At 48.5% G+C, this 27402-nt stretch overlaps 8 protein-coding genes and 1 non-coding gene across 9 annotated transcripts; 4 read left to right on the top strand and 5 right to left on the bottom strand.

The window, feature by feature from the left end:
- Positions 1–544: 544 nt before the first annotated feature.
- Positions 545–4427, top strand: FPRO_04156 (putative calcium P-type ATPase; the record flags this gene model as incomplete). Its single annotated transcript, XM_031223715.1, has 2 exons — positions 545–3169; positions 3219–4427. The coding sequence occupies 2 exons, from the start codon at positions 545–547 to the stop codon at positions 4425–4427; spliced, it is 3834 nt and encodes a 1277-aa protein (XP_031089046.1).
- A 285-nt stretch (positions 4428–4712) lies between these two features.
- Positions 4713–6135, bottom strand: FPRO_04157 (uncharacterized protein; the record flags this gene model as incomplete). The annotated part of the gene is made up of 2 exons (XM_031223713.1): positions 4713–5999; positions 6058–6135. 2 exons carry the CDS (start codon positions 6133–6135, stop codon positions 4713–4715), a joined length of 1365 nt encoding a protein of 454 aa, XP_031089045.1.
- A 425-nt stretch (positions 6136–6560) lies between these two features.
- FPRO_04158 (related to STE6-`Full-size` ABC transporter responsible for export of the `a` factor mating pheromone) lies at positions 6561–10781 on the bottom strand (the record flags this gene model as incomplete). Its single annotated transcript, XM_031223712.1, has 3 exons — positions 6561–9617; positions 9663–10326; positions 10372–10781. The coding sequence occupies 3 exons, from the start codon at positions 10779–10781 to the stop codon at positions 6561–6563; spliced, it is 4131 nt and encodes a 1376-aa protein (XP_031089044.1).
- A 3438-nt stretch (positions 10782–14219) lies between these two features.
- On the bottom strand, positions 14220–15197 carry FPRO_04159 (uncharacterized protein; the record flags this gene model as incomplete). Its single annotated transcript, XM_031223711.1, has 2 exons — positions 14220–14609; positions 15054–15197. 2 exons carry the CDS (start codon positions 15195–15197, stop codon positions 14220–14222), a joined length of 534 nt encoding a protein of 177 aa, XP_031089043.1.
- Positions 15198–15255: 58 nt separating this feature from the next.
- rrna6 lies at positions 15256–15371 on the top strand. The gene has a single exon (XR_004093520.1). It is a non-coding gene; the product is annotated as a ribosomal RNA (ribosomal RNA).
- A 5087-nt stretch (positions 15372–20458) lies between these two features.
- Positions 20459–20875, bottom strand: FPRO_04160 (uncharacterized protein; the record flags this gene model as incomplete). Its single annotated transcript, XM_031223710.1, has 3 exons — positions 20459–20630; positions 20686–20765; positions 20816–20875. 3 exons carry the CDS (start codon positions 20873–20875, stop codon positions 20459–20461), a joined length of 312 nt encoding a protein of 103 aa, XP_031089042.1.
- Positions 20876–22417: 1542 nt separating this feature from the next.
- On the top strand, positions 22418–23602 carry FPRO_04161 (uncharacterized protein; the record flags this gene model as incomplete). The annotated part of the gene is made up of 1 exon (XM_031223709.1): positions 22418–23602. One exon carries the CDS (start codon positions 22418–22420, stop codon positions 23600–23602), a length of 1185 nt encoding a protein of 394 aa, XP_031089041.1.
- A 504-nt stretch (positions 23603–24106) lies between these two features.
- Positions 24107–24705, top strand: FPRO_04162 (putative DUF757 domain protein; the record flags this gene model as incomplete). The annotated part of the gene is made up of 3 exons (XM_031223708.1): positions 24107–24184; positions 24242–24588; positions 24639–24705. 3 exons carry the CDS (start codon positions 24107–24109, stop codon positions 24703–24705), a joined length of 492 nt encoding a protein of 163 aa, XP_031089040.1.
- Positions 24706–25343: 638 nt separating this feature from the next.
- FPRO_04163 (uncharacterized protein) lies at positions 25344–26916 on the bottom strand (the record flags this gene model as incomplete). The annotated part of the gene is made up of 3 exons (XM_031223707.1): positions 25344–25465; positions 25539–25985; positions 26043–26916. 3 exons carry the CDS (start codon positions 26914–26916, stop codon positions 25344–25346), a joined length of 1443 nt encoding a protein of 480 aa, XP_031089039.1.
- Positions 26917–27402: the final 486 nt, after the last annotated feature.

Genomic DNA, 27402 nt, shown 5'->3' with positions numbered 1-27402 from the left:
AGGTACGGGGCAGTCCCTCGGTCCTCTGTAAGGCGGACCAGTTACAGTGGGTTAGCGACGGGTCGCTGCTGATTGTTACTGGATATGGCGTATTTTTGGTCAAGGCGGACCAGCCGGGACCCCCAGACAAGAACCGAAGAGAGTTGCGCCGCCACAGAATAGAGATTGACCTGCCAAGCACCACTCACAATCAACTCTGCCCGCCAGAAGGTCATTTCCTGGTGGAGACAAGTCGTCCAGGTATGACGAGTTTCTCTTTAAGGTTCTTTATTTTCCTGCTGGTCCTGGCTGACTCTAACGCTTTCGGGGTAGAGTTTTGTAAAAGCCTCCCCCCACGCTAGAGCTTGAGCATGATTTCAGTGCTTCCTCCACAATCAACCGTCCCGTCTCCTTCAAACCGTCTTCGATCCACCAACTGAATCTCTCTTCCTCTCTTCTTCTGTTTTGTTTTCAATCAACCTATCTCTGTGGCTCAGTGCCGTACCAGGTTTTCTGGATCAACGGCTGCTTCGCGCTCGCAAACTTGTAACACAGAATCCCATTGATGGACGACATCACGAGTATTCCTGATTCACGCTATGGCGGCTCTGGCGAAGGGTCCAACTCCAACTCCAACTTTGACGCTGGTAGTCACGACCAGCCGAAGATTGATTACACGATGAATCCTCAACCCGAACCCCATGACGTCGACCCGCCTTTCGATTTGCACGACGACGAACATATCCAGGGCAACAACTTTGCTTTTACCCCATCTCAACTACATCGACTCCTGACCGCCAAGAATATCTCCGCTCTGCGCGCGTTTGGAGGCTTGTTGGGTTTAGCCGCTGGTCTTCGAACCGATATCTCAGCAGGACTAAGCGCCGACGAAACAACATTGGATGGTACCGTCACTTTGGACGAAGCTGTAGCATCTGGCAGCCTTGAACGACCGCCAGTTCTATCAGCAGCATCCCCTCCACCGTCGCCGCCGCTGCTACACAATGGGTTATTCGAACATCGCGATAACCACTTTGTCGATCGAAAACGAGTATTTGGGGATAACCGCCTGCCCCAAATAGCACAAAAATCTTTCTTCAGACTATTATGGATAGCATTCAATGATAAACTCATCATTTTGTTAACTATTTCTGCATCCATCTCACTCGCTATCGGTATTTACCAGTCTGTCGACAAGTCGATAGGCGCATCGCGTGTTGAGTGGGTAGATGGTGTGACAATTGTGGTTGCGATCCTCGTCATTATCATCGCAAGCGCAGCGACCGATTGGCAGAAGAATTACAAGTTCAAGAAGGTCAATGAGCGAAAACAACAAAGAGACGTGACGGTGATGCGCTCGGGTAAACTCCAGCGCATCCCTGTTCAAGATGTTGTCGTTGGTGATCTTTTACACCTCGAGGCTGGCGATGTTGTTGCCGTGGATGGTGTTCTTGTGCAAGCTTCGAGTCTGCAGATGAACGAGTCTTCCATCTCGGGAGAGGCTGATCTTGTACACAAGACCGTACCAAGGCCAAACCATGCAGCTACATCACGAATTGACCCCTTCATTCTCAGTGGAACCACTGTCGCACGCGGTGTCGGCTCCTATCTCGTTACCGCCGTTGGTGTCAACTCGACTTATGGCCGTATCCTCATGTCGTTGAGAGACGACGTCAAGGAGACACCACTCCAGGCGAAGCTTGGCCGTCTTGGCAAGCAACTTATTGTTATTGGTGCCGTTGCAGGTTCCATCTTTTTTCTTGTCCTCTTCATTCGCTTCATGGTCACTCTTCACACCGTTACTGGTGGGCCATCTCAGAAGGCAGAAGACTTTTTACATATTCTGATTCTGGCCGTCACGGTCGTCGTCATCACTGTTCCAGAAGGCCTGGCGCTGAATGTGACCGTTGCACTGGCCTTTGCCACGAAGCGAATGCTCCGAGATAACAACTTGGTGCGATTGATCAGGTCGTGTGAAATTATGGGAAACGCGACGACAGTTTGCTCCGACAAAACAGGTACCCTGACACAGAACAAGATGACTGTTGTGGCTGGACGTGTTGGCCTGGAGTCTTACTTTGACGACACCGACCTGGTTGTTCCGGATCCCGATTCGTCCATGTCGCGTGCCTCAACTATCAAGTACGACAGTTCGATTGACATGGCAAAGTCACTCTCTCCAGAATGTCGGCGGTTGATCAAGGACAGTATCGCTCTCAACTCCACGGCCTTTGAGAATGATGACTCTGGTACCGCTACTTTTATGGGTTCAAGCACTGAGACTGCTCTGCTACACTTTAGTCGTCAGCATCTTGGTATGAACAATTTGGCTGAGGAGAGGGCCAACTGCCCCATTGTTGCGATCCTTCCGTTCGACTCTTCCCGAAAATGGATGGCAGTCTTGGTCAAGATCAATGACGATCGCTATCGACTTCTCGTCAAAGGAGCAGCGGAAGTTGTGTTTGAATATTGTGCTTTTGTCGTTTTGGACCCAACATTCAGAGTACCAATTGCACGACTCTCGGAGAATGACCGTGCAAGCTATCGTAACACAATTGAGGACTACGCCAACAGGATGCTTCGACCTGTCGCCATTGCATACCGAGACTTTAGCGCGCAGGATATCTTTGATGGCCCAGACGACGACCCCGATAACATTAATCTAGAATGGTTGGCCTCTGGCATGATCTTCATCGGTGCCTTTGGCATTCGTGACCCATTGCGCCCCGAAGTTGTGGAATCAGTTCGTCAATGTCAGGCTGCTGGAGTATTCGTTCGCATGGTTACAGGTGACAACTTCTTGACCGCCAAGGCTATTGCAACGGAATGTGGTATCTACACAGCTGGTGGTATTGCCATGGATGGACCAACATTTCGAGATTTGACACCTGAGCAGCTCGATGCTGTTATTCCAAGACTGCAAGTCTTGGCTCGTTCAAGCCCTGAGGATAAGCTGCTTCTGGTAACACACCTAAAGCGCATGAATGAGACGGTCGCTGTGACTGGTGATGGTACGAATGACGGTCTGGCATTGAAGGCGGCGGACGTCGGGTTTGCTATGGGTATCCAGGGTACCGAAGTTGCCAAGGAGGCTGCATCCATCATCCTTCTTGACGACAACTTTGCCTCCATTGTAAAGGCTTTGGCATGGGGTCGAACTGTGAATGACTCCGTCAAGAAGTTTTGCCAGGTAAGATTATCAATCAATATGGCCAGGTTCTTTGCTAATCAAACGATAGTTCCAATTCACTATCAACATCACTGCAGGTATCATCACCGTCGTGTCCGAGCTCGTTGGTGACGCTGTCTTCACCGTTGTTCAATTGCTTTGGATCAACTTGATCATGGATATCTTTGCCTCTCTTGGTTATGCTACCGATCATCCCTCGCCCGACTTCCTCAAGCGAAAGCCTGAGCCTCGTAACGCTTCCATCATTTCCATTACTATGTGGAAGATGATCATTTGCCAAGCCATCTACCAGTTGATAGTCATCTTTGTTGTTCACTACGCTGGATGGGATCTCTTCAACCCCGACACTGAATTCGAGATTGAGAAGCTCCAGACATTGGTGCTCAATATCTACGTCTGGATGCAGTTCTTTAATCAACACAACTGTCGCCGCGTGGATAACAAGCTGGATATTTGGTATCAAGGATTCTTGCGCAACCCTTGGTTCATTGGCGTTCAACTTATCACTATCGCTGGCCAATTCGTTATCGTCTTCAAGGGAGGTGAAGCATTTGACACAACGCCCCTTACAGGTGCCCAATGGGGATGGAGCTTGCTCTTTGGTGTCATGTCAATTCCACTAGGAGCCTTGATTCGACAGATCCCTGATAGCCTAGTCCAGAGCCTTTTCAACTTGATCGGGGACTCTTGGCTTGCAATTTGGCGTCCGACTCGCGCGCTCCTGTCAAAGGCCTTTAGCTGCTTCAAGCGTAAGAAGGCCGATGACAAGGAAGCCCAACAACCTGAGCAAGAAATGGGTCCTGTTGAGAACATCCTCCACATGATGCACTTGACCCACGAGCCGGATGAAGACGAGACGCCCATGACACAAGAACAGCGTGAAGCAATGGAGAGGTCGGACCAAACACGAATGATGAAAGAGAAGGAAAAGAAAAAGCGAGATATCGACTTGCACGGCCTTGTCGAAGCCGCCAAGCTAGGAAGAGAGCACAAAGGCGCCATTTTGGAGATTCACCCCAAGACACTCAAAGACGACCCAATTCTAAGGACCAGTAGTGGTAAATACAGTACGCTGCCACCAAGTCAAGACGCCGAATTTATGAAATTCGTCGCCATAAACACACGACGGCCTCGACAGCCGAGACGAACAAATCCTCGAGCTCCGGCACGACCGGCTCAACGACGACAGCAAGAGCAGAGGAGTTCCTGGAGACATCATGTTTCGTGGGAGGGACTACTCAGATCTAAGAGACGATAATGGCACGTTTTGTGCATTCATACAAATGATATTTTGTAAGAGGAGGGTATATAGTAGACAGGTTATCAAGGGAAAGACCTGTGCTGTGTTCTTGTAAATGACAGATTACGACGTTATGACAGATAAAGGGATTCGAGATACCAATATACAGGTCGCTTTACTAGGCCATAATAACAACGCTTCCGTCCCAAAATTTTGCAATATCCGATTCCAAATGCCTCGATAGTGATCCAATCCTTTCGTATGTGTCCATCTCGTTAAATCATAAAACTTTTTATCGTGTGCTCATCCTATTTTGATGATGGCTTCCTCAATCGCACTCCCAATCTCGGACCTCGGTATTCCCGGCCCCCGCATCAAACAAAGCGATCTCGTAGCGAGCGACTTTATAAGCGCTGGTATACTCACCCGCACTGTGACAGGACCAGATTTTGGCTCCGTGGGAAATGAGAAACAATTGACGAAACTCCAGCTCTCGGGCTGTTTCGGTACAGCGTGTCCAACATTCGGCATCGGCGAGTTGTTCAGATTGAGTTCCATAGTTTCAGCGTCCACAACCCTGGCGCCAAGTGCGAGGAGTTGCTTCTCAACTCCAACAACGCTGAAGAATCGTGTGAAGTGATCGATGCGTGTTCCAGCCGGTCGTGTAGGCCACGGCCATTCTATATCCTCCACCGTAGAGGGGTTGAGCTCCGCGCGAGAATAAACATACTGTCCATATCGTCCATACGGTAGATCGATAACGCGATACATCTCATGTCGACCCGGACCAATAAGCCAGCGTAGCCGTGTGAGCATCTCGTCTTTAGCGCGGCCTTTGAGGGTGTTGCAGAAGAGGCGGGATTCACAGGCTGACATTTCGTAGGGCGGCGGTGAGTTTACGAGGAGGTGGCATGCTATTGTTAGTATGTCGCAGGCGAGGCGGAATGAGAATGCTGAGTGCTGTGTGGATGAGGGGACGGCGAGATCGCCGGGTGATGCAGGGGTTGTGCCGAGCCAGCCGTTGCCGAAGATCTGAGGCGAGAGTGAGAATGTTGGTAAGTTGAAGGATTTGGCCATTGGTGTTTGCTGAGAGTTGAAGTATGGTGGTGTTGAGAGTGAAGATGGCGCTGATGTCGATAAAGATGGTGGAGTTGGCGTAGAAACTGAAGTCATGGCCGTTGACGTAGGCGGTGTCAGCGTCTGAACCTGAGTCTTTCTCACAGCAACAGCCATGGAACCCGAAGAATCCTCCGTCGTCTCACTCTGCTCACTTTCCGGCGAACCAGAGCCTCCACGCTTCCTATCATCCCCCTCCCTCGGCATCAGCACAAGATCCTCCTCCGGCCCAACAACCTCATGCGCCAATTCCAGAATCCTCTCCATACTTCTCCTCAAACTGCCAACAAGACTCGGCTGGGCTCTGACTACAGCTTCAGTGGTGAGCATCTCGTCCACGAAGGACATGAAGACGGAGCTCATCTCCTCGACTACCTGCTCGAGGCGACGCACGCGCTGGGCCTGTGCAGCTTCGGCGGCTTGGCGACGGCGGCGGAAGATGTTTTGGGCTTCGCGGTTACGTTCGCGGCGGGCCTGAGGGATGTAAGTGGAGGTTCAAATGGGGAGAGGGAGAAGGAGAAGGCGAATGGACCTTGAGTGCTGCATCGTCGTGATCTTGGGTGTTTGAAGACAAGCGACTTCTGCGCTTGGGGGGTGATTGCGCAGTCATCATATAAGTGGATGAAATGTGAATATAAGGATGAGTGAGAAGAGGTGAGTGAAACAACGTCAGCCCCGCAGCTTTGTGAGAGGCTGTCGGGTAAGTCGAAACTAGCTTGCGACACGAGTATATTGACTGCAAATAAAGAATATGGCAAATGGGGTGACACGTGAATGAAGAGAAAGTTATTTGGTGTTACAAGGTGGCGATGAGATGAAATGGAGACGACGTTGGAATCTTCGGGACGTTTTAGGGTCGCACTTGTATCCCCGTGACCTTTTTCGGTTTAGTGGCTTATTAATCAAGCGGCGATCAAATCAGTCTTCAAAGGCTGACTTTAATGGGCCCACATTAACTTTGAATCGTGGGGGAGGCTCTCGACTCCATAAGATTAAGAATTATATGTACAATATCCAAATGCCCCTGAAGATCAATCAATTAAATTCCTTACCGCCCTCCCATATTGAGTCTCCAACCACTCCCGCAAAAGTACCTCTTGCTTGCAGCAAATCATGATACGTTCCCTCTTCTACCTTGGCGCCATCCTCCAGGACAACAATCCGATCCGCAATTGCCATCATCTCTTTGCTGTGCGTCACCACCACAATTGCCATATCTCGTCTTGACTTCTTTGCAATCTTTTGCATCGTATGCCGAATAATTTCTGCGCTCTCTGCATCCAAAGCACTTGTAGGCTCGTCCAGAACAAGAAGATGAGGCTTGCGTACAAGTGCACGTGCGATGCTGAGACGTTGCGCCTGGCCACCTGAAAGCGCTTGACCTCCGTCGCCGACTCGAGTATTGTATCCATCTGGAAGAGTTGTGATGAACTCGTGGATACCAGCCGCTTTCGCAGCAGCTAGAATGCTAGGAAACTGACGGAGGTGCGATACTTCGCCTAAGCCGTACACGATGTTCTCTGCAATGGTAGCTGGGAAGAGGAACGGCGTTTGTGGCACATATGCCATCATTGATCGCAGATGCTCCATATCGATGTGCGCATGGGAATATCCATTGAAGCTTAATGGTGGCCTTGTGCTGAGGATCTCGGTTTTGGTGGGAGAATAAAGACCCAGCATTAGCGACATTACCGTCGACTTCCCGCAGCCTGACCGACCAACAACCGCCAGAAAGTCTCCAGCATCCACCTCAAATGAAACTCCTCGCAAGGCTGGTCTCTTCGAGCTTATCTTATATGAGAACCCGAGATTGTCAAGTCGAACTGGGAGTGGTGTTTTGGGTTTGTAGTATCCACGAGGCTCGCTTTTTGGTACCATAGGCATGTTGGCGTACCCCAGCATCTGCGCGGCGGTTGACTGGGCCATCGTGACTTGTGGTATCGTACTAAGAATACTCGTCGCTGTGCCCATGCTGAACAGAAGCAGATTCACTACTGCCACAACGGCCGTTGCTGTGATGGCCTTCTCCGAGGCCAGAAGCACGGTTCCGTAGTAGAACACAAGTGCTGTAAGGGGATAGTTGACTGATTGATACAGTCCATATAGTGTACTGGCGTGCCCTGCCCTCTTCTGTCCCAGGCTCAAGGTTTGTCTCACTGCTTTCATGTACTTGGCACCCATGTATCGTTCTAGAGTGAGAGCTCGAACGACTCGGATGTTGAGGAAGATCTCGGTCAAAGTCGCGCTCGCATCTTCGGCCCCTTTGTTGCAGCGCGCCTCCCACTTTCCACTGATAATGGTATAGCCTTTGACTGCGCCCATAACGACAGGCAGCGGCGCGAGAGCGACGAGCGTGAGTTTCCAGGAGATGACGAGCGCCCAAGCAACAGCAGCAATGATCATGACGGTGACTGTGATAATGATGGGCAAGAATCTCCCAACAATGTTACGCATCTCTTCAGCATTTCGGTCAAGACACTCATTAATGCGGCCTGGAGAGTTGCGCGACCGATCGAACCATGCTCTTGGCTGTCGTAGGATTCGTTTCAGAGCTTCGACTCGAATGGTGTTGATCCAGGCTTGCCCCACCATCTCAAGGAGATATCGACCGCCGCCGGTGCAAACACCATCCATCACCGCGATGACAATGAGATAGATAGCCCATCTATTACCCTCTGCTAACTTGTCACCTTGTGACCACATCGCGCCCAGGAGTTGCGCGAAGCAATACGCGAATGCAGGGATAGAGCCTGCTCCAACCAGGCAGGTCAATACTCCAAAGATAAGAAGGAATCGATGCCCACGTCCTAAAGCTGGCCAGACCGTCTTCAATATTGAAGCCAGAGGCATTGGCGGAGGGAGGTCCTTACTCTCGCTGTCCTTTTCCTCCACCTTGTCTGACTGGAGCGTGTCGTTGTGCTTGGTTTGTCTGAGTCTCGTAATGCTTTTCGGACGCTCAGCCCCGCCAAACACGTACTCTGGCTCGTCGAGTGACGCCAGTGTGCATGATGTTTCCATACCATCCAGGCTGCTGTGAGATCTCAGTGTACTGTCGTGCTTCTCGTCGTAGAAACTGGCAATCTGATGGTTGTCGGCAGCGGACTTTGATCGTACAGGCTCAGGTTCGGGGACAGCTATAGTGAGGGGTTGTATCTCCCAAGCTCGGGCTGTCCGCATGCGAAAAGCGGCTGCTGTGTTTGTACCTAGAGTCAATCGCGTAGAGGCGCTTGTAGGGGCTGGACTGAAAGACTCTAATCCTCCAACGACTATTTGTGAGAGCCGCGAAGCTCTGCCGGGAGGGGGAAATAAAGGGGAAAGGGGTGAAAGAGGAGAGTTTGGAGAGTCGATGGCAATATCTATCGGCGTGTCTGGTTCCTCTGATGCGGTAGATGCGAGAGTGGCGAACGTACCGCCAATCTGCAGATCCAGATCCTTTCGGAAACCTTCTTGAACAAGGGAGGCATTGTCCATCACGTAGACAAAGTCAACGGCGTCGATTTGCGCGACGTCGTGTGTGATGATAATGGTTGTTTTGCCCCGTCGCCATGCCCTGATCGCATCCATGATGAGCACGCGGCTAACCTGGTCAAGGCCGCTTGTGATCTCATCCAGGATGAGCACTGGAGGGTCTCGAAGTCGAGCTCTGGCAAGCGCTAGCCTCTGCTTCTGTCCACCGCTCAAGTTGTATCCATCAGCCCCGACATTGGTATCTAGACCTTCAGGAAGTCCTGCAATCGTCGACTGAAGCAATGCTGCATCACAAGCTCGTATCACCTCAGCCCGCGATGCTCCTGCGGGGTCGTGGTGCCCAAAGGCTACATTTTTGAAGAAACTCTCGTTGAACAGTACGCTGGATTGTTGGACCAAGGTAATGTTCTCGCGGATCCATTGTCTGTCGAGGACCCGCAAGGGCTTGTTGTCTACATAGACGTCTCCGCTCAGGGGCTCATAGAAACCGACAATGAGGTTACCCAACGTGCTCTTCCCGGAGCCGCTTCTTCCGACGATAAAGGTCATCTCACCTGAAGGGAAGAAGAAGCTGGATTGATGGAGTACCTTTTGGGCTGGATTCGAGGGGTATGCGAAACACACCTACTAAAGTCAGCCATTATCTTTATCAGCATTGGCAGAACTTACGTCTTTCAGTTCGATATCACCACTGCAACTCAGTGGTCGTAAAGCTCCTGTCATTGGCTTGACAATCTCACCGTTCCTCACGTTCCGAGTGATACTGGAGAGAAAGCTGCCGGCTGACATACCTTTGGCAAGAACCAGCCACTGAGGCATCAAAGCTTCAATACCCTGAAACGCTGCGAGTGTTGCATAAAAAGTTGTCAAAACACTGCCAGCGGCAAGGCCGTCGTTGTTGACGAGCACAACACCATACCAAAAGCCGACGACGAACATGGCTACGACCCAGAAGGCAACGTAGCCCATTTGCAGAGCATTGCACTGTGCTTGGATCAGATAGTGCTTCGCTGCAGCTTTGGCAGCGGGGTAGTACTGCCAGACCTCTTGATCGTAACCGTTGAAAACCTTGACGAGATCGATGGCCGTGATTGAAGCAACGGCGAATTTGGAAGCGACTGCGAGCTCACGCTTCTGTGCTTGGATCGCGGGCTCAAGTCGATTTGTCGCCAGTGAGAGGACTATAGCTGAGATTGGAAGTGTGGCAAGGAGAACGAGGGTGAGTTTCCAGGAGTAGTAGAGGGCGATACCGAGGGAAGCGATTGAGGTGATGATATCGCCGATGAGAAGGCCGAGAACCTGGGAGGATGCGAGTTGAAGCTCACGAGTTTGTCTATCAAATGTTAGTCATGTGTGAGTAAAGAAGAGGGATACCCACGTCTGTATTCTGATGAGAAGACTTGACATGCCCTCGGATTGAGAGTCAAACCAGGCCATGTCCTTGGAAAGGAGACTTGCAAAGATGTCTTGCCGAACACTGCATGCCTGCAACTCTCCAAACATGACCCAGAGGGCGAGGAACGCTGTACTTGCAATCCAGTTGCCAACACCGAGTCCTACTAGGACAAGTGCCCATCTTCCCACCTGCGAAAGGGCCTCATCCCCTCTAAGCGTACCATTCCCGAAGCCCGCGATAATATCGAAGACTTTTCCGAGAATGACCGACAGAACAGTTTTGAAACCTGCTGAGAAGCCAGCTGCAAACAAGGCAGCGATCAAAGCGCCGGAGTGTGATCGTCTTGTAAAGAGAAAGAGCTGTTTCCACGATGATTTAACGTCTTGTTCCATTTTTGAAGTATAGAGAAATTGGGTATCATGTTGAGATTAAGGAGGAAACACTTGGGGAAGTGCTCGAAGTAATTGAGGCGACATGGCAATACGAAGTGGTAAACCCAGGTGTTTGGGGCGACAAAGAACAATATCAAAGGGTCAGTGTTGTGATAGTGTGTGCACAGACGAGGTTGCGGCCAGGGGCTTAGTATTGTTCTTGTTGATATTGTTCAACCTCCGGCCCCGCACCAAAATTATGGGCGAAAAATACTGTGCGGGGGAGATTTGGAGAGTTGACTTGATTGTTTTTGATAGGCTTCTGCATCGGCTTTTGGAAGGCTGCCGAGGGGCCGATTGATGTTGGTGAGTGTTGTTGCCACTGCCAGTTCGACGGGTGAAGTAGCGAAGGTTCGCGAGACGAAACGATTTGCTTGAGTTGTTGGTTGGTTCTTCTCGTTTAAATGACAAATTGATTTCGGGATCGTCGGAAGTTGGGAGAGCACAGCAACTGTCAACTGCTTCCTTCGCGATGCTCTTGTCCGTTTGTGCTCATCGTTGGTAGCACAAGGCAGGAAATGTTACAAACAGATAACATCTGGTGGCCTTCCATGTGAGGAGAGAGATTTATGTCGTCAACTGAGAGACTGAGTTGCTTGTAGCAAGCTGTTCATGCGTGTTTGTAAGTAATCGGGGTGCCCTGAGCCTTAAGGTAGGTTGCGATGGCGGCTGTTCCATTGGGAAAGGCCAAGAGCACGACCCCAAAACCAAGCTGTGCCTTCCGTGCGACTGGACTGATACAACGCCTACCAGGCCAAGACTCTCTTCAATGTCGATGGGATCAATTTATCTCTGCAGAATGCATTAAGCCCAAGTTCTCCTACAGTGGCATGGGGCAAACTCATCAAACCTCGTGACACGGCGACATATTACATGGTGGTCCCCAAACTACAAGAAGTATACGCTAAAGTATACATCTGTACCGGATTCAAGGATAATTTTGTTCAACTTCAAGTATCAACCTTCGCCTTTACTCCTCTAGCCGTGGGTCAATGTCCCGAAGTCTCTCATTACACTATGGCAATCACTTGGCTTCGAATTACTAGGTACTGCTATGACGACGACCTTGTCGAAGATGGTGACGTAGAGCTAATTTAGCATACTAACTTAGTCTAAAGGCGTAATAAATTTATAATAAATTTGCCTAAGTTTACCTAAGTCTATACTATATCAACACGGCTTTCGGTGCTACAATAATTTCTCAAGACCTTCTGAAGCTATCCTCCCTGCTTTCAGTCGAGAACTTGAGTTCATGGTAACAAAGAAGCAAGCCTGAGAACTCTCAACCCTCACCCTAACCTCGGTATCACCGTGCTTTATCGCCATTACCCACCACAATTCCGCATCCGTCATGACCAATTTATCATCGACTCCGCATGATTTTTCACCCTCAGGATCCAATTGAGTAGAAGTTATAGTGATTTATTTCTCCCTACAGCATCTCTTGTCTGCTATATCTCTCTCCAGGGAAGCTCATACGCCTAGTCATGCGGTAGGACATCAAGTGTCGATGCGTTTCTTCAGACGAGGTCAGCTACGATCATCATGAAATGTCTGGGGAAAACGTACTTGGAGATGACTCTAGACCATACCTTCCTCACATCGCTCGCTTGTGAAATATATACTCAGAAGGAGTCGCATCGTTTGAAGGTTTAAAATGCTTTCGCCTCAAATAAGCTTCGACGAGTAGGAAATTTGCCGCTCCAGTGCCTGTCTTTACAATATACCTTGAACTCATGCACAAGGGGCTGGACCTTCTGCGGAGAAGCGAGGAATGGCATCTAAGATAATTCTATCATGATATAGATATGAAATTATCCTCGTTTACAAGAGTTGTAGAAGGGGTACTTCAATAGCTGGCGCTGTCTGTGATGTATCGCCTGTGATTCAAGGCCGTGCTGTGGGCTTCCGTCTGCTATAGCTCCACTTTAAGTTTCTTAAAGAAGGTATTAGATATATGTTTCTTCATTTTCTGAGATCTTCAGGTTCATGCAGTGCAAAAAGGGGTGAGCTCAAACATTCGTCCGCAGCCACCATTGCAAGGATTTGCCCATCACTTCTGGGTGACACTCCGATATTTGAAGGGCAAGAACAGAGAAACATTGAATTTCGTTGTGGTGGGAAGACGAGTTTGTATTGACAGAGAAATAATTGATGATATTTTGGGAAAAGCTTTGCTGGTGATTTCTCGTAAACTCGATATGGAGTGAAGTCTTGTGGGATAAGGAAAATCGAGGGGATTACTGGCTCCCTATAAGTGTTTTGAGGATCTTGCTGTGACGGAGAACAACAACTTGAGCAATATTTGTGCATTTTCTCTTCGAAGGCGTCTTTGTCGATGAGATGACCATCTTCGTCGGCTGCTGTTCTCAATAGGATGTCATTCGCTTCGTTGATTCTCCTGAACAGCACTCTGAATTTGGCGATATTGAGGGTGATTGTAATACCTAGTCACTCGGAGTTGATCCAAAGGATGAGAAGGTTCTCGATCGACGGCACGATCTTAGCGTATATTTTGTCTCTCCCCATGAACCTCTCGATGGGTTCGCCGCTTTCGTCTCTTGCTCTTCCAAGTAGAATCTGGTTCTTCTTCATGAGCTTGCCAAAATAGCACAGTGGTGTGTTGAATGACGACGCCAAACAACACTCAAGTCTTTGTTTCTGGACTTATTCTTCGTTGGAAGCATGGTTGGTGAGATGGTAGTAAGCCTCTTGTAGTTCTTGTGTCAGGCGATGCGTCGCTCATCGAGTTCTTGTGGGCAACTGGGCGCTAAATGTAAGGGTATCTCCCCGTGCCGTTTGGGTTTGAACAGACGGGGCCTGTGTGAAGATGAACTACTCCGCCTCTTCATAATATATATAGAACCATCCCAACTCTGATCTTGGTTTTCTCATGGTAAGTTATATTTATAGCAGGGGATCGTCCACTACCAAGATAACCTTTTCCCTATCCTTCTGAATTGTGCGTGGGGTGGTTGTCTGCAAGGAAGATCTATCTATATTAGGTTCTCTTTCATGGTCAAGTTGAAGTGCCGGCACGAGGATTGGGGATTTTGCAAGAAGCCACTTGAGGAAAGATCCCTCTCTATTCATCGTACTCTCAACTGAAGAAGGCGTTGAGGGAGTCGGAGCTTCAGATCACTGAAAGCAAGGTCCGTCTGATTACCTAGGAAAAGAAGCATGGACTGGGATGCCTAACCTCACGACAGTCTCTTCGAGTTCTCCGTTCTCGCTGAATAGCCTATTCTTTCTATCTTACAGGCTGTAATCGCCATGCTCGCCGATGAATTTCTCTATCTTAGGGTTGGGAATAGTAGGGTCGACCGGGTGGTCAAAAAATTCCTCTTCTAGGATGAACTAGGGTTGGGTGACGTTAGGTGGCACTGGTTCTCCCTTTTGCTATGCCTTGGCGTCTATGGTGTTTGTGGTACCGAGCCCTGATGGGAGCACGATAGCCGGAGGGGTAAGGAACTGACCCTCTGGGATCTCGTCGTCATCTGGACTCTCGTCGTCGTCGGTCAGTTCTATGTCGATATCGACAGGGGTAGGCGCGGGGTTAGAGGCAGGCTTAGAAGACTCTTCGGGAGTAGGCTCAGTAGGCGCCGGTGCTGGCTTAGTGGTCGACTCGGACTCTTCAGGGGTGGGCTCGGCGGGCTCGTCTGGCATTTCAACGTCTGGGTCGTGCTCAGCAGCGGGAGTCGGCTCGGCGGCTGTAGGCTGTTTTTTCTCGGTTGAAAAGTGTAATCTCCTCTTCCAATCTCTTGACTCAGTCGAGGAGATAGTGTACCTCTGAGTTGTTAGAAGATTGTGCTCGTTCAGGATTCAAGCGAAGAGGGATAGGAAGACCCTAGCTACTGAATCATGCCGTAGATTCTATGGATTTTATCTTAATCGCTTGTTCTTCTGTGCAGAAGCTGCACTAGAGCTTCAGGCATCATATTACTCATGGATGAGAATGGTTTCGAGACGGCTTGGCAGCTGGTATATAGAGCTCCGTATAGTGGGTTCTCATGGCAATCCATGTCGCCCATGTCATCTCCGTTGTTTAGTCTTCCGGCGCTCATGCCCGCTAGCATTGACACGGTTTATATATAGAGCTTTGCAATAGAGATCCATGGCATCAGATAGCCAGTTGTTCAGTCAACATGTTGCGCTTCCTGTGTAGATATGTACACAGGGTATTAAGACCCTAAGCTCTCTCTGTTGATTTAAGCTCTCAGTCACGAGTCATACCCGAGCAGGAACGGCCAGTCTGAATCGGCTCTGCCCTGTGCTCTCCCCGATGTCTACTCCAGGTCGCTTTGTGATTGCGACTTGAAGAATCTTGTGAAGGTCCCACGTTGGAATTGTCCGCAGGTGTATGCCGTTGTTCTGCATCGTAAACTCAACGACGAGGGTAAGAGTATAATCTGAGCTTACAGAAACCTGAGTACATACGACCATAGGTAGTGGAAAATACGGGATCCCGTCTGCTCTCCCATAGTCAAGCCACTAACCGGCGGATTAGTAGTTGGGTCGGTGACGACCAGCGAATCCCCGCTGTTGTATGTTTTTGCTGATCTGTCTTTTTGTTGTGATTACTGACCATTGCATGTTGATGATGATGGTGGGAAAGGTAGTTGGGTGGTTCATTGAGCGTTGTGTTGATTGGCATCAACACTTGATTGAGAAAGGGACCCATGAATTTGAGATCAGCGTCGCCTTGCTTCAGCGCAGAGTCCTTATGCGCAGCGAGATCCCCGTTGAGGGTGTCCTTACCACCAACGATGTGCTTATACCCTGAAGTGCTGTAGTAAGGTTTTCCACTCTGTTGTCTGGATGCAGAATATATCTTGGTGAGGGAAAACTATATATCTGTATCCTTTATTGGTATTTCGACTTGTGAGGATCGCAAGACTTCCAGTATAGGTCTGGTGGGAGTCAATAAGCTGATGCCACATAAAAATCGGCTTTACTATGATGATACTGCGGGATAGCTTATATGCACCCCAGAGGTTGCCATCTCGCATGTATTGTGATCGGTTGTTGGTAGGGAGTCCAACTTGGTGCACCTGGACTTGACCTTCATCCCTACCCACGTCATCTTCTAGAGCATCAGTGAAAGTGTTTAACAACAGGTCAAAGGCTTCTCACTTCATGATGATCTCGTCGGGATTTAGTCGGTTGCGAATCTCTTTGTCAAACCAATCTTTGGCTCCTTCTAACACGTCCATATGCTATAATACTCGAGTCAAGGGCGGCTCAGAGACTCTTTTATATAGTGTCGCCATTGAAGCATAAACTTGTTCAAAAGAACCCCATGGAACGTACGAAGTATGCCATAAACTCGCCTTTGGGTTCTGGGTCTTGGAGGCATTGGTATGACAGAATGCTTGACAGTACCTATACTAGTGACACAGAGAGGTAGCAGACTGGGCAGAGATACAGGGGTATCTCGCCAGCCTGACGCATCCCGCTTATACCCTTCATTAGACAGACGTAATACGTGCAGTTACCTAAGCAGAAACAATGAGCTGCTTCGCGAGACACAGCACATCATCTGGTTGTCGTTTGGTCCTTTGACACTGTGAGCTCCAGCAAAGAAGCTGGCAGCAATGTTGATCTACCCCCAATTCAAGCGCACACTTGCCTTGTATACTGGAGTTCAAAAGCTGAACTGTGATCCCCTCCAGCATGCAAGGTTAAACATTGGAATGTGTTGAGGCTTCCGTATTAAGTTCTCGCCTCGGGCAGCAACGCTTTTCTTATATGGATGTGGCCATATTCGATGATATCTGGCCCTCGTCCTCCTCTGCTGTCCTCAAAAAGTAATAGGGAAATGTTGAGTGTATATAACATACTGTGTCGAACAATTTCTAGTACACGTACAGAGTAAGTGTGACTTTCATCAGCGGTCTCGTCGATATCAAGTCTCTGTTCTATCCCGAGCGTCCTAAATTAGGAGTTTTGATGAATTAAAAGGTTGTGTGACATCTGTCTTGATTTCTCTCAGGACCCCTGGGATGGGCTTTCGGGCGCGTTCCATAGACTGTCTTCTTTTGAGAAGTGTTGTTTTGAGTCCTGGTTCAGCATTCTGGGACGTCGTCTTGTATCCATGGGGCAATGGTTATATGCAATTAGGCGACGAATAGGTAAGGCATCATCGTTAACGTCGTAGTTGGCCACCTTCATGCACTTAATCCATGGATTGTCTGGGTTTGGCTTAGGAATCGCCATCCAGAATACCACTGGGGTATCCTGACTTGGATTCACCATAAACTTGGTCTGCCAGTACCGGAGATCATAAGAGAAGGTTCATAGGATAGTGTGGCTCCATCTGGAAAGAATATTCTCCTTCTGCGAGGTTTAGATCGTTGTCGTCCTCGATTCGATCTTGTGCTCATCATCCAGAATGATCCTCTCGTTGACTGACAGGAATATCAGGGTGAACAAACTTCCTTGAAGAGTTTGTTTCGCCTAAGTCATTAAGAGAAAGTCTCTCACAAAGTCCCTAGATCATTTTGGCGTCAAGTGCCTGGGCTGTCTTGCAGGCCAAATGAACAATTGGAATGAGTTTCGCGCTCCCGGTGAGTATATAAGCTGCTGGTTGATTTATGACTCTTGCGGGTTGTACAGTTGAGTGAAGTCGAAAAGTTTCGTTCTTTTAGAGCTGAAGTACAATAATTGTAATGAGAATTTTATCCCGGGCGGGATGAACAGACTTGGCGGGGTTCATACTGCCTAGGACCAGATTCTCGCTATTAGCACTTATATCTGTTACCATGGGGTATCAGTCACCACTAAGACCTTCTGCTTGTTAACTAATCTTTTCGTAGAGCAGTTCGAGGCCGCAGATAAGTTCTGGCAACTCTGCCAAAAACCACTTTAGAAATGGTCCCCATTCATTTGGTGGCGACAAATCGGGATCGCTTTGACAGAGATCCCAAAGGTATGCCAACCCACCGTCGGCACGGTTTTCGATCAGGTGACTGATGTGGTCTACAACGAGTTCACTGAGAGTTGAATGAAATGTTGTGAGTACCTATATATCAAGATTTTATCTTGTAGAATGCATTTGCTGGCTGATTGTTTGCGGTTGGAGAAGGTGAGATCGCGAGACGAGTGAGCTTGTTGCAACCGGCTGGTGGTTTCGCAGCGGGGGGGTTCTTTTTGAAGCCATATGTCGAACTGTGAGAGGCTCTTGAACGGAAGACTCACGGGATGGAGGATAAGGCTATCGGGTGTTCATGCCACGAGGGCTCAAGAACTCACGTCCTCTGCAACTTTTATATCATCGCTGCATGAAGATTCCTAGTTTCTGCTTTCGATGATCTTGTGCCTCGAGACACCTGAATGTCTTGGCCAACATTATACTGTGAAGATGTAGGGTCAGCTGAATCTCGTCCTTCATTCTCGATTCTCTTTACTTGCCCGGATATGTGACGTCTGGCGTGCCTGACCCATTATTCGAGGAACTTGGCAGTCATCTTCGTCGTCACTGTCATGGCCATGGATCCCAAAGCTGCCAGGCCCGGTGAGTGGAGAGCTCTGCCTCCCATGAATCATCATACTCTCAGGCTCCTTTCTCTCCATCCAACAGTGGTGAGGCTCGTTCTTGAGCTCTACTGCTTCTAGAGAATTCAGATTCTGGTGTTGAATTGCGGATCTGGTCAGGATGGTCGATGTTTCCGTCACGCTCAACATGGGCCCGTAGTCGGAGTACCTTTGCGAGTGCGGCATGGTGGGTTACTTGGGTTCTGGCTTGCCTTCTCTGCGGCACTATTCTTCTGCTGCCTCCGTCGGATCAGTGCAGGGGTTGTCCATCTATGTCCGTTCGAACTCCATTCATTGTTGAGCTGATATATATCCTTGACGTCAATGATGACCTCTTTGAATGCGTCCTCCATCGCATCGAGGACGGGGAAAACGCCCGGCTCAGCATCTCCGTCTTTTATTTTCTCCAGTATTGTCTGGCATTTCTGCCATGACTAGTATGTTAGTGACCTGGACCATCAAACACCCATCGGATCTACTTGTGAGTTAACTCTAAGCGCTTAGAGCATCTCACTAATTTCAAAATTTCCAAGGGATAAGCCGGGATGAGTAGCTTGCCGATATCTTCATCTGCCTTCCCTTTCCAGTTGAACTTCGCCCACTTATCACCCTGCTGCTGGAAGCGGAATCTGGGCTGGCTGCCGTAACTGACATCATTGAAGAAATGCCTGCCAGCCTTATTGAGGATCGCCGTGCGAGGCTGGTCCATCAAGTCGATGAATTCCTTGAGCTAAGGTGCGTTGACCTTATGTGCGAGCTCTGCGACTGATTTCTACATGACGCCGCCTCTCTATATACATAGTGTAAACAAGCAGACCAGCGCTGTAGATTCGGTTCAGGATCTACCAAGTCTTACTTTTATGGATTGACCGGGTTACCTGCCTTGTCCTGGTGTACGCAGAGCTCCTAGGGCTCAGATCGAACTTAGTTAGCGAAAGAAAGCTTGGTCTATCGCATGGCGGGGCTTGAGAGCCGCCTTGGTCTCTTCCTGGTGGCTGTTTTCGTTGAATGATAAGATCTAGTGGACTATATATAATTGTAACGTTGAAGCATCGAAGTGCTGTCGCTTGTAATAGGTTGCCAAATTGTCGAGATGTTTTGATTATAGCTTGTCACGGCATCAAGACTCGTTCTTGTGTGTTTGCAGTTGTCATTTGCTGATTTGTCCATCATATAGCATAGATGTATATTTTAGGTGCATCCAAAGGTTTTCCTGGACAGCACTTTGGTTAATAGCTGTAATAAAGCCGTCGTCGTTATCAAAGCTACCATGGGCATTAGTACACGGGGTGCTCGAAGCGGAGCGGATATACTCACCTGTAACAAGGCCCAAAGGGGCCACCTTGACTTCCGTCGACAAGCTCCTTCATCTCCCAAACCGATTTCAATTATCTTTGCGTTATTTTGAATTCTAGCTGTAGCGATTTTGCTGAGAAACGGCGAGAGGTAGCGAGCGTAATATTTATATGGTCACGTTAAACTGTCCAAATGCTACCATTTGTGGTTTCTATCATGGGGCGATTTCGGTTCTGGAGGATGTGTATTGTATAGTTTTATTCTATTGGGTCTGTTCTTCGGTGTTTTCCTCACCATTGGGGAGCTGGTGGTTGACGTTGAGGCTATGAAGGAGTGTGTGCCAGGGGTCTCGGGCCTCTCCATTGCTCCGAGCATACAAGTCTGTTACACTTGCTTCTCGGTAGTTTAAAATCTCCTGTCACACCTAGTTTACAAGCTATTAGCACTGAATAATTTTTCTTGGTCGAGACATCCATACTTAACTTCTGCTCGCAGCCAGTAAATATGTTACTCTAGTTGGTTTACCAACACCTTTGACACCCAGATACAGAACTGGTGTCACCAATATTCCTTGGTAGTAATGGTACATGACTCTTCCAAATCTTCAAAGTTCTCTTACAGTAGCTCCTTTGGGTCATTTAGATGCCAAAGCTACCATCTCTGCTAAAAGGGTGAGATTTAGTTGATCATATTGATCACGTTAACCTTCAGGATGTTGTGTCGTTATTTCTATCACAGGGTGTTTCCGCAATTGAAGGCTTGTTGTGTCCGCAAAGTTTTGTATTATTTAGAAAATTAGGGCGATTTATCTATTGCTGTTGGTCCTCCGGTGCCTCTCCATCTCCTGGGAGCTGGTAGGTAACATCGAGACCGTGGAGGAGTGTATCTGGGGTCTCAGGCCCCTCCTCCACAGCCTCGCTCCCAGCATCCAAGCCGGGAACTATCCCAGCTCGGAGCTGGGCAAGCTCTGACCTCATGGCGCTAGAGAATACATTAGCTTTATATTGCATATACTTCATTGTCGGGAGAGACTTACTACACCTGACTTGCGAGATCCTGGACTCGCCGCGTTAGGGCCTTGATTATTCCATTCTGTTCTTGGATGATGTATAGAAGCTGGGCAATTAATCAGTGGTCAAATCTTTCCAAGTTTAATAAGTACTCACCATTCGTACCATGCCAATCAGCATGGAAATATTCATTTCCATCATGTTTTGTTGGTCCATCGTGGCCTTGTTCTCCCTCTGGAGCTTTGCAAGATGTGAGTTTGTTGTGGAGGACAAACTCAGATAGGGAGGAAGCCTTGGGGTTTATGTATTTCGTAACCCAAATGCTTCTCTGTAACTCCACTGGTACGTCAATAGAGTATGTTGAATCATTGTTGTTGAGTCTGCCACTTCTGACAGTCTTTAGCACTGTCAGCCCATCCTCGACAAGCACCAACGCTGCGTCCCATATAATTTTCAACAGTTCTTTTGAACTTACATATAACTCTGTTTTTTCTACCAGTGTCAATTAAAGTAATGTTTATTTGCTGTAATGTGTTTCTGTAATAAATATTTCTAAGACCAAGATGATCTCAAGCAGACGACAGGGAAGATAGGTATTTCGACATGAGTTCGACTGGTAAATTTCAATAGGCCAGGGACATAGACTGCATCATCTTGTCTCAGTAGTATATACTGCGCTCTCCAATCTTGCAAGTCAGCCAGATTCCGAAGCATTGTATATTCTTTAGACTCCTGTAGTGCTGTCGACAGATTCATGTATATAAAAGGGGTTAGCTATTTATGTGTACTGAGAGGGTTTATTTCTTACCTTTTAGTGTTAGAAGATCTTACCAGGTTATCTTATGATGCCTTCTAGCTGCTTGTTGCTTCTTGTCAAGCTGTTTCGTCAGCCATGATCTAAAGGCCTTGCCATAAGTACCAATGTGAGTACTTGAAAGACATCAACTTACAAATTCCTCATTCAAGTGTATTGGGCTGTACACTATAGAAGCTGGACTTGACTTGAAAGCCAACTTGGAACAAAAGACAATATACTTAGTTGCGGCATGCTCGAATCTGAGCTTTTGTGTTGCCCCTGAGTCAACAATGATCTGGTTGGGAGATACCAGGTCCCTATGTGAGTCTAGGTCTCCAAACGCGTTGCAGAAGCAAATATGACCAGAATGTAAAGATGCAGGTTGGAGTGGTCGATTGAGAAGGGGGAGGACTGAGCTTCTTATACTTGTTCCTGGCTTACATAAACTGATGCCTGAAAGTCAGAGGTAGCAAAGAAATAAACATTTGTGTTTCGACAGTTGGAGGTGTTTCCTTTCAATTGTTGCCAAACCCAATATGTTATACACTTCTTCCAAATACTGTTGGGCTCGTTCCTGTTATCAATCAGGCAAAGTCAATTGTGCACCACCTGCAAGCAGATTGAGTTTTCACTTGACTTGGTCCAGTCACAAATTTAGTAACAAGCTTTTGCAAGGAAACTCTGCTGATATATATATAAATATAAAGCAAAACAAGTGGTGTTTGTCCTTTACATGCTCACCTCATTCATGAAGCGGGTCTGTACATGCAAGTAAATGCAAGTAAACACAATGACGTTAGCGGGGTAAAGTACCTCGGCCTGCGACACCAACATCAACATCACGACATTCTTGCTTGGGCCTTTTAAGCCTTGGATCGCTCACTTCTTTTCGCCAAATTTCGGCTTTACAAGCACAAATAGAATCATTGAGCCAGATACAACTGTCTGAAGTGAAATTTACCATGGCCCCATCACTTCTTCTCTTACCATCTCCTCCCCGCCCTCCCTCCGCATCAACACTCTCAGCTGCCTATCGCTCACCATTAACATCCGTCCTCACCAAACTTAAACAGTCACCAACTCCCCAAACACTCATAGTTGGCCTCGCACTGCCTCTTCTCAGCGGCTCTTCTCCCAACTCAAAGAGGATCGCCTGGACAAATGCTCAATATCTCCTTGCTGGCCTTTACACTCTTACATCCGTCATCTGCGCCAAGGAGAACATTCCCGTTGACGTCGGTGCTGGAAAGGGGAGTGTGGATGTGCGCATTGTTCTGATCGACCATGAGAAGGGAAGACGCTACGAACAAGACTTTGATGGAGGGTTCGAGGCGAATTGTACGGCTGTGTTGGACTTGGCTGCGTTTGCGACAAAGGTTCGACCATGGGAAGCGGTTTACCATCCCAGTTGTGAAGAGGGTTATGAGTTGCTCTCCTCGTTTCTCAAACTCGCAGAGAAGAAGCAAACCTTTACTCTGAACCAACTTGTGGCTATCGAAGGTGGAATCAGTTTGACGGCGGAATCGAGTTCGTCGCCGAAAGAGCAACAAAAGGGCTTCAACACGGTTTGTCTAGGCGGCACGTTTGATCATCTTCACCCAGGTCACAAATTATTGCTTCACGCAAGCGTCCTCCTTCTCAACATACCGCCAAAAGACTCTGACAAGACATGCACTCTCGTTGTGGGTATATCGAGTGACGAGCTTCTCGTAAAGAAGAAGTACGCTGAAGAGCTTCAATCATGGGATGAACGCTCACAGACTGTTCTCTCATTCCTCTCCACGCTTCTCGATTACGACACAGTATCTACATCTCCACCAACAGAACGAACTCCTGATGAAGCAATTGCCACTCTACGCGACGGAAGAGTCAAGGTGCGATGCATTATACTTCGCGATCCATTTGGTCCACCAATTCACGAAGAAGATGCAGACGCAATTGTTGTTTCTGCAGAGACACGTAGTGGAGGCAAAGCAATCAATGATCGTAGGGTTGAGAAGGGATGGAGGCCACTCGAAGTGTTTGAGATTGATGTTCTGGATGCTGACGAGGTTGGTGATGGCGAAGTGAGCAAAACGGATGATTTTGCGACGAAGATTAGTAGCACTGCGATTAGACAACAGAGGGCTGAAGCAAAGAGACGGTGATATCAGGACGAACCATCAGGAAGTAATTATGAAAACCCGAAACAATACGTTTGCTTGCATTACGTATCAAATTTGATGCCTTCGGGGATACCCTTTTTGGTGGTGAATGAATTGGTGTAAGTGTTTTGCGTCGGAGCCTTTACTGTGGTCTGTAGGGCCAGACAATCGCCACAATGGTATCAGCAAGCAACAACACCGCATGAGTCATATAACTCAAAGCATCAGATAGAAGACAAGGTTGTTGATAGAAACCACAACATGTTTGGCAGATTGTAGTCATCACGAGATATGTCTACCATGTTCCAGCAGGCACCAGATGTACCGTGCAGACAGACAGTGCTAACAAGCGCAAACACTATGCGCTGATATCATGCTTCGTTTCTTTTTGTGGCTGCCCCTCCATCATCATTGCCCCACGTTCAAGTTTTTGCCCAACTTTACCTCCAACTTCAAACCCATACACAACCAGCAAGCGAATCCTGACGAACAAGCACACACTTCACCATGGATCCCCTCGACAACATGGCCGGCGCCCCCGTGCCTAAGAACTTCGACGCCGAGAACGCCCAGAACAACGAAGATGTACGCACCCTACCCCACGATCTGAAACGACCCTCCGAAAACTAACAACCTTCCCAGATCGAGAAGCAATTCGCCGTCAAAGTCGTCCAGCACATGCAGACCTACTGGTCCATCCTCGAGCGCGTCAAGGGCTCATCTCTCCGCCTGACAAAGATCGACGACGAGATCATGGAGCACCTCAAGACCGATTTCCCCGAGTTCGACCCCGCTGCCAAGGTCGACGAGGACGAAATGAAGAGCAAGGCCGGCAAGGAGCGCTGGCGAAAGTTCATGATGGCGTATGAGAAGAAGGTTGACGATTATAACTTTGGTACCATGGTACGCGATAGACCCGATGTTGAGTATGAGGAGGATACCACGATTTTTGTGCCTCGTATGCAGTTTTACGCTCTTGAGATTGCACGGTAGGTTACCAATGTGCTACGATGACAGGATTGAGGCTAATGATGTGTAGAAACCGTGCTGGTTTGAATGACTGGATCTACGAGCAGGCTCAGGCTCAGAAGAACAAGTCCAAGTAATCAAAGACATAAAAACGAAGAATAAACAACAGCAGCTCTCCGAAGTGAGCCATGCGTACGTCCACGGCGTCGGGCCTCGAGCCCACAAGAACCCTTGCAGGACAGGGAACAGCCTGAGTGGACTTTCTGGGCGAGGGCGATGCAAGACGCCAATGATCTATGCAAATCATGATCACCAACATACGATCCGAGAATCGAATCCGATGGTTTTTCGTATACTGGAATATTCCTTGATACCCTTAGAAATACATGGCATCAAAGTTTGGCTCCATCTTGATTTTCTCCAAGTGCTCACCTTAGGGTAAGCAACTTGGAATTGAAATGTTGAAAATTTGCATCTGAATGGCCTAGAATATGATTATGAAGTGAATTAAAATCGATTTTTATAAAGTCTTCAATGTTTGGCTGTCATTTAACTGCGTTAAAAGCGAGGTAGAGTTATTGGGATCCTCAGAATATGCAAGACTCAGTATTTTCACAATACATTAACCATAAATCAAACACTCCGCTTTCATACCATTATTCCACAATTTAAGCATTGTTTAGTCATGTATCATTATATCAAAGCCGGAACTTCTGATCTGAACATTGAAATTGACTGTAACAAGGATCATCTCATTTCCATTGTCAAGGCAGCATTACACCTTGAGAAACTCATCAATGTCCACCCTCTGAAAGTAGTTTATGTGTCCAAACCCAACCCAGTGCTGCGCAAGCCGATCGTGACTGACAAAGATAAGCTGGCTCTCAATGTACCGGTCTGCTTTCGTCAGTTCAAGTTCACTTCGAGGCCTGAACCAAGTGAGACAAGGGACTCATTTATGAATTCTTACCTGAGGCGAATCCTGTGTTTGCAATATGCCCTTTGCTGTGTACCGCTCTCATTCCCTGGAAGCAAGGATCTACCGGTGGACCGTCTACGACTCCATCAGGCCCAATATCATCAGCTACAAAGGTGATTTCACCCCGCGGAACGTTGGGATCACCAGTTAATTTGATAGCCTCCAGTCGTCCCTGAAACGTCCGCCCTTCAGTCCGTCTCGCTTGCCACGCTTCATCAGTCTCGGAATCTCGTCTTACAAGACCGAGTTCTTCATCCGTCGCGCTCGTCTCATCGTCAGGTTGGTGCACAAGCAAGAACTCGCAACCATGGGTACTGTAATCGCCGACCCAAATTCCCCTCCACGGCTTCAACACAGTCGGCGTGTATAACTTCGGATCGAGGGTGGAGTACGTGATGAGCTCCTCGCCAACGTGAACGTTGGGTATCCCGCCGTCGACTGTGGTGCGTGATAGTCTTAGCATATTGTATATCCCACCCAAGCCAGCTGCCATACCGATTCGGGATAAACCGCCCGCCATTTCCATCCATTGGCGGATACGGAAGAACCGCTCTGATACTTCTTCGCGGCGCCGAGGCCGGGATGACGGTGTTTTCACGAAAATGCCCTCTGCTGTTACCTGCGTGCTGCTACCCGAGACGTGGTGGTCTGAAGGGATATGAGGCGGTGGCCAGATATTGCCGTATGGGAAATTCGAGGTGAGGTTTTGCTGGGCTTCTTCTTGATCGAGCTCGCATGTTAACATAAAATTGCTAAACAGGGCATCGATTCTGTCATCAAGAGTCACAGGCATCTCATCAGCGAAGCGATTGGCACCAGGTCGACTCAGAAAATCCTCCGGCGCCCGTTCTCCCACGCGAAACTGCAGCACAGGCTTATCAAGATGAAGTTTGACTTTCGGATCAAATTCATTGATCAAAACGTCGCCTTGTCCGAGGAAACTTTGCTGTATTTGCCGGTCTCTACTCGCGAGCAATTGATAGCCCTCGATGCAACCCCGCCGAGGATCATAGCGAACGATCATGAGTCTTCCGGTGAGATCTCTATCGCAGAACCAGATTTTCTGTCTGGGGAGGAACCAAAGACGATAGTGAGCGGCGTAAAGCTCATGATAGCTGTCGCAGGGCCGGGGACTTGTGAGAGTGACGCCTGGGACATTTTCTTGAACGAGAGGGTACCAGAGGACATCTGAGAGAGCGTGCTTATGCAGATCTCGACATGTAGCGGATATGGCGGAGAGGTCGTAGGGTGAAAGATGAGAAAGAATGTTGTCAATGAGTTCAGGAGGGAGATTCAGCAGAAGAGGAGGCCCTGGGTATGGATCTGATGATGGCTCAGACAGTGGTGACTGGGGTTCACTGGAGGACATGTTGTGGCGGCTTCTGAGAAGTCAAGTTAAAGATGGCTGTTCCTATCTCATGAGTTCAATCAGATAAAATGCTGGATATACCTTGTTTTATCAGATCCGGGGCCAAAGCAGGGGTGGCGAGCTGATGAGTCGAGGGTGGATGGTCTAGAGGGTCTGGACTAGCAGCTTCAGCGGTGATGATGATGGGGGAAGTCGAGTTAATGCAGCTAAGCGGAGTTCAGCCGCAGGCGATGCCGACTCTAGAACGGAACAACTCGATTCTGATCAGGTCATGAGAGAGACAAATACGAGTTAACACTTTCGGTCACACAGGAGTTGGGAGAGTACGTTTTTGTGTAATGGCTTTTGTTGTATCGGGAAATTTCGTTGACGACATTGTCCTGCTGTAGATAGATTCATACGGGAAGTGGGGAGATGATCAATCACTCGCCGACGTACGGAGCATCCATTCACCAACTCAGACAGCAGCAAGCAAGCCACAATAGA

The sequence above is a fragment of the Fusarium proliferatum genome (assembly GCF_900067095.1).
Source record: "Fusarium proliferatum ET1 genome assembly, contig: FPRO_scaffold014, whole genome shotgun sequence".
Classification (NCBI taxonomy): domain Eukaryota; kingdom Fungi; phylum Ascomycota; class Sordariomycetes; order Hypocreales; family Nectriaceae; genus Fusarium; species Fusarium proliferatum.
This window is presented reverse-complemented; position numbering and strand designations above follow the sequence as displayed.